This window comes from Nematolebias whitei, chromosome 1 (genome assembly GCF_014905685.2).
Source record: "Nematolebias whitei isolate Nwh7 chromosome 1, NemWhi1, whole genome shotgun sequence".
NCBI lineage: Eukaryota > Metazoa > Chordata > Actinopteri > Cyprinodontiformes > Rivulidae > Nematolebias > Nematolebias whitei.
In genome coordinates this window covers 66,323,850-66,329,715 of record NC_056498.1, presented here as the reverse complement: position 1 = coordinate 66,329,715, position 5,866 = coordinate 66,323,850, and the positions used below count along the sequence as shown (strand labels likewise).

General features: G+C 39.7%; 1 protein-coding gene across 1 annotated transcript in view; it reads right to left on the bottom strand.

Annotated features, from left to right (window-relative positions):
* pax2a (paired box 2a) overlaps positions 1 to 5,007 on the bottom strand; it is a 35,713-nt gene extending 30,706 nt beyond the window's left edge. Inside the window, exons 1-2 of the mRNA XM_037697797.1 lie at positions 4,935 to 5,007; positions 2,425 to 2,600 (exon numbers count right to left, since the gene is read on the bottom strand). Of these exons, the coding sequence (XP_037553725.1) occupies positions 2,425 to 2,600; positions 4,935 to 5,007 (249 nt within the window). The remainder of the gene's footprint in view (positions 1 to 2,424; positions 2,601 to 4,934) is intronic.
* Positions 5,008 to 5,866: the final 859 nt, after the last annotated feature.

Genomic DNA, 5,866 nt, shown 5'->3' with positions numbered 1-5,866 from the left:
TAAACACAGAGACTCAGGGCAGATCTGCATTGAAATCATCATATTTATGTGAGGAAAGATTATAGATGAGTAATCAGTGCCAACATTGAAACCTGTTTGTCTTATTGTCCCGCAGCCTCAGACTTAGTTTGATGAAACAGCAGCGTCTGTCACCACTGCTCTTCTGTCTGCTTCCAAACGAATCACGGAGCAAAAGCGCACGTTTAGTGAGCAGAATAAGTTGTTCTTGTGAGAGTATGTTTTTACTTCCAGAGGAAAAAAGTCGGAGTCAGTGAGCCAGGAGGCCACCACCACCATCATCATCATCATCATCAGCAGCAGCAGCAGCAGCAGCAGCAGCAGAAGCAGCAGCAGCTACGGAGGCCTGTGCGCAGCTGCGGTCTGTAGATGGCGCTCAGACAGTGTTAGACAGCCTGCTGAGGGTCGGTGGGCTCAGGCTGAAGCTGCTGAGGCAGGCCGGGGTCAAAGGTCGATGCTAAGACTACTGTGAGTTATGCACGCCTATAATCTCTTCCGGAAGTCAATAGACAACGAAAAAAAAAAAAAAAAAGGTAAAAAATGCAAGACAGTTTAGAGCTAATATCAATTTCTTAAACGCGTTCTTTTTCCCTCCTTATTATTAATTATAAACTAAAGTGACATCAGTCCCGTTTGTTAACATTGATTTACAAAAAATAATTTATGAGACAGACACAGTCTAACGCTCAGGACCAACCTGTGCTTGTGATTTACAGCTTTAATGGACTTCATAGCAAACGGGTTCTTATTGCGCACCCTCTGGACACGTTTCAGGACGATTCTTCCTGTTGTTTCTGCATCCCCCCCCCCCCCCCCCCCCTTTTTTTTTTTTTTTTTTTTTTGCAGAAAGCGGGGGAGGAAGGAGCTTCTGGTACAATATGTAGCACCATGGGCTGTAATTTCACACGTCAGTGCACTTTTGCCCTAAAGCTGCTGCTATTTCGCCCACAACAGCCCTATTTGCCCCCCGTACCTCTGCGCGCACTGCCACAATGACGTCCCCGTGTCACAGCGCAACAGCAAAACAAACCGCGCCATGATTAAGAAGCTGTTAGTCTCTGACTTCAGCCTCTTTAAAAAAAAAAAAAAAAAAAAAAAAAAAAAAAAATCCCGGCCATAGAGGAGCTGATGCGATTTTTTAATTTTCAATTTTTGGCCTGATTTGTGCAATTAAGACGCTCCGGACGTGTTGTTTCACATAACCCTTAAAATAATATAATGAATATAGCTAATCCTTAATAATGCCAATGTTAGTTTTAAAAAGTCATCTGAATTAAGATGATTTAACTCAAAACAACAAGATTATGCACGAAGGCCCCTCAATAAAAAGGAGAATTTCAGATGAAAAATTCGACTGACAAAGAAAGGCAAAGAGGACTAAACAAACGTGAATGGCCTGTGACGCACGCACAGGTCAGCAGTCCATTGTTCCTGTTGTCTAATTGTTGTTGCGGGCCACGAATGAGACCCCAAAAATCTCCTGACGCCCCCCTTCAACACATAAACGCATCTTTCAGAGGATCTGTTCGTAAGGAAAAAAGTTGCCAAATAGGATTAAAAATTACAAACAGAAATGTGGGTGATTTCTATTTATTATTTGACATATTTAAGTAAATGAAATTCAAGTTTTAATGCATTAAATTCATATTTTTTTCATCACAAACAAAACGTTGGGCGAATAAAGAAAAACTGAGGTTGAAGCTTTACCAAAAAAAAAAAAAGAAAAAAAAAAAAAAAGCCAGGTTGGAAAACTGTTCCACATTCCCCCTCCACCACCAGCACCACCAGCACCACCTTATTAGTTAAAACATCAGCATCATATCAGCAGCCCCTCGCAGCATCTCCCACAATGATCTGGAGTCTCCTGACACCCACAGCCATATGGGCAGGCTCTGCCACTCTGCAGGATATCAGCTGCGTCCTCAGATTGCCCATTCATGCGCTTTATTCCGGGGGAGCAGATGGATATCCATTTGACTCTATTCTCGACACAGTCGCAGATTGATTTTCTGGACTCGCTTTTAATTTTGCCATAATTAATTAGATCATTACAACAGTTTTCCCATTGATCCTTCAGTCTAAAAGCACCCTCCCCCCCTCAAAAAAAATAAAAAAATAAAATAAAATAAAAAATTGAGAGGTGAATTTAATAGTGATAGTGATTTCAGTTAAACTCCTAAAACACAAGGGATGAGGGGCTTTGCAATAATAATAATAATAATAATAATAATTATTATTATTATTATTATTATTATAATAATCTACTTTAAAGAAACCAAAACGAGATCATTAACATATTTAATTTTTTTATTTTTTATTTTTTTAAGCAAAGTAATTATAATATGAGAAGTCCATATGTAAACAGGAAGCTTTGCAGCCTTCAGAAACCTGCAAACAAATGCTGACATCAGCGTGAGTCTCCACTGGATCGTGCCGCGCCATGACGCACGGCTCTCCCTTGTCTAATGGTGCGTCTCCCCGACGCAGCCCAGCAGATCTGTCCGGCCTCCTGCGCTCCCTCCCCGGCTGGGAGTCTCCGTTCTCCCCGCTGGTTGTCAGAATCTTTGAGCGATCATCCACAACTAAACGGTTTAGGCAACAACAAAAAGAGGAAGCAACTCTGCTCCAATGAGCTACGAACTGATAAAAAGAGTGAGAGAAAGAGAGAGAGAGGGAGGAAATATATAGAGAGCGAATTAAAAGGAAACTCAGAGATAACGAGGAGAAAAATTCAACTGTTCTCTCCTCACAATGCTAAGTTTACATAATCCAGGCCTTACTTTTTTATTATTTATAAATGCTGGCTTATTAAAGCTGAACGGTGAATTATGACAATTCATATCATCATAAAGAGACAATGTTTGCAACTGTTTTTATTTACTTTGAAAATCCATCACTCTGAAGCACCAGTCATTTGTTTAAATTCTTAAGCCACTTTCCACCCTTAAAAACTTTATTTCCCACTAACTCACAAACCTTGAGCGAAAATTTAAAAGAAACAATAAACAAGAATTACAAAATTATGAATCCTGTAATTTTGAATAAATGTTTTCAGTGAATACTGTCAAAGGAAAACAGGTACCACTTTACAATAAAGCTCTCTTTATAGCTGGCTAATACATAGTTTATAGATATTTTTCTAATTCCTCTATAAACACTTTATAAGTCATGAATAACTGCTTATTATGTATTAATTAAAGGTGACAGAGAGACAAAGCTGACCAGTTTCTTGCCAAATAGTGCACGAGCCAAATCTGTTCACCTATACATATATATGTATAAGTAACTACCTTGCAGCATAATAAGCATTTGCAAACTTATTTTTTAGGATTTAATATTAGTTGTAGATACTTAAAATACAGTGATAAAGTACAATATTATATGCTAAAGAAACTGACAAATGTTTATTGTGCTTAAGGTAGTAACTTAGTCTGAAATGTTTAATATAACAACTCTAGATGAAATATATGTGAACAGATTTGGCTCAGAAACTGGTCTGTTTTGTATCTTTCACCCTTAATTAATGGATAATAAACAGTTATTAATGATTTATAAAGTGAGGAATTAATAACATATCTATGAACTATTTATTAGCCATCTAAGGGGAGCCTTATTGTAAAGTGGTACATGCAGGAAAACATTTAGTTGAGCCAGAAAAGAAAAGCAGCACTGAGGAAACTTTATGTGTTTAACAGTGTCCGGGGATACCAAAAAAAAAAAAAAAAAAAAAAAAAAAAAGTATAAGGGAGAGAATAAAAGTTAGTAACTGGAACATTAACAGATGAATAACCAGTAAAAAAGCTATATTACAATATCCACAAGAACGACAGAGCGTGGTACAGCTATAAAATCCAACATTAAAAGATTATAGCTTTTCTATCGGCTATTTAACAAACATTTTGTGTTATAAGACTCTTTACAGTGCTTGAAGTTCAGAGATGGCTATAAGGCTGCCACTGGACCAAGGACCAGTAATGGATATAGTGGAACACTTTATTCTCAGCTTCAAGTGTTCTTTACTTAAAATGCCATTTGAACACGAGGCTTGCTGCTGGCTTTAAAAGTAATCATGAATAGCTTTATGACATATGGATTTAAATGAAGAAATAATAATCTCACCCAAAATGTGACAAAATAAAAGATACATTTGAGCCAAATTTTAAAACAAGTAAGTAATTCAGCTCAGTATTTAATTTAGTCCTTTTATTCTGAAACTTAAAAAAATCCATTTAGGAAATTTGTCTTTTATGCTTCACACTAAAATCAATAAAACACGCTCAGAGTTTCAGCTCGACTCATATCTTGTTTTTAAAATGTGACATTTAAATACAAAATAAGTAAACAACAACAACAACAACACAATGATCTTCTGTGAGTGTTCTTCCTTGATAACTATGATATTCTCAAGTCTCCTGTGATTCTGCAGAAGCATCCAAACAGGAGGAACCAAGTTGAGGATCGTAGTGGTCATGAAGATGTGGGTTGTCAGTTGCACCCCATTTATGGTGAATTGGGGGGGGGGGGGGGCTGCAGGAGAGGAAGGTTGAAAATTGAGAGAGAGGAGTCAGTTTGGTTGGTGGGGGGAGAAATAAAGGAGATCTTATGGTGCAGTCCATTAGACTGGTCAACAGTATCTACTCTGTCCCAGACTGCCGGAGGGTGGGAAGAACGGGAGTGTGAGTGGTGGAGGGGGTGAAGGTTAACTTTGAGGTGTGTTTCTATAAACTTTCACTTCCTGTCTCCTCGTCACGCACAGCCAAACTTCCCACCTGCACATCCACCCTTCAAACTCAAATCCACTGCCAGCCTCCTTTCCTGCATCTATTTATTTATTTATTTCAAAAAGTCGTGTCCCACTTGCTCACGGGCTGAACATTAAAGACCCCTCCCACCGTTCACCCTTCATGCTCCCCCACCTCCCCCTGGCACCACCTCCCTGCCCTCACTTGAAGGCCGCGGTGACTCCAGGTGGCGCCCATCATTTATCATCACACCGTGAGATAAATCCTTTTCAGCTCAAAACAAATTAAAATAAAATATTCTCCTTCTAGAGCGGTTCAGTCTATTGACCCTTCTCATCTGGACCGCCGAACTGAGGCAAGAACTGAACAAAACGCTTCCCGCCCGGTCTGGATGTTTTGTTTGGAATCTGTGCTGAGCGACAGCCAGCATCATCATCATCAACTCTTGCCAGCTTTTCATATTTAAAGCCAGCGAGGGTTTAATTACCAAATGATGACAGTGTCATATGGTACCACCATGGCACAGAACTGGTGTTTGAAATGTGTGTGCGTCTGCTTCATGCGCAGTTGTTTGTGGCGGAGAGTGAACACCTCTGTGTGTTAATAGCACATGAAGGGCCTGGAGAGGCAGAGACAGCCAGCAGGGGTAGGAGAAGAAAAAAAAAATGGGGGTGGAGATGTGGGGTGTGGAGAAAGAAGAAGCGCAGTAAAACATGTGTAATTTGTGATTCCCCAGTATTCAATGCTTGCTCATGGATTAAAGATTAAAATCTATTGTCTTGACAGATGGGAGAGTGAGGATAAGAAGAGGGGGACACTCATGCACAACCCATTTCCATTTGTATACGAGAGGCACGGTTTGGCTAATCACAGTGGAAAAATAAGCTGTCTGCTCGCCTCACTCTGGGCAATGCCACCACCAGCCTTAATTCCAGCTGTGGAGACATTAGAGCCAGAATGAGCGCTCGCTCTGTCGCAGCCTGCGAAGACTGTTTAATAATAACGGGGAATGAAGATCAGCAGGTGTGTCTTCCAAGGTGAAAGAAAGGCTCTCTACTCTAAAAAAATATAATAATTCAATGTTCATTGTTAACACAAGATGCATG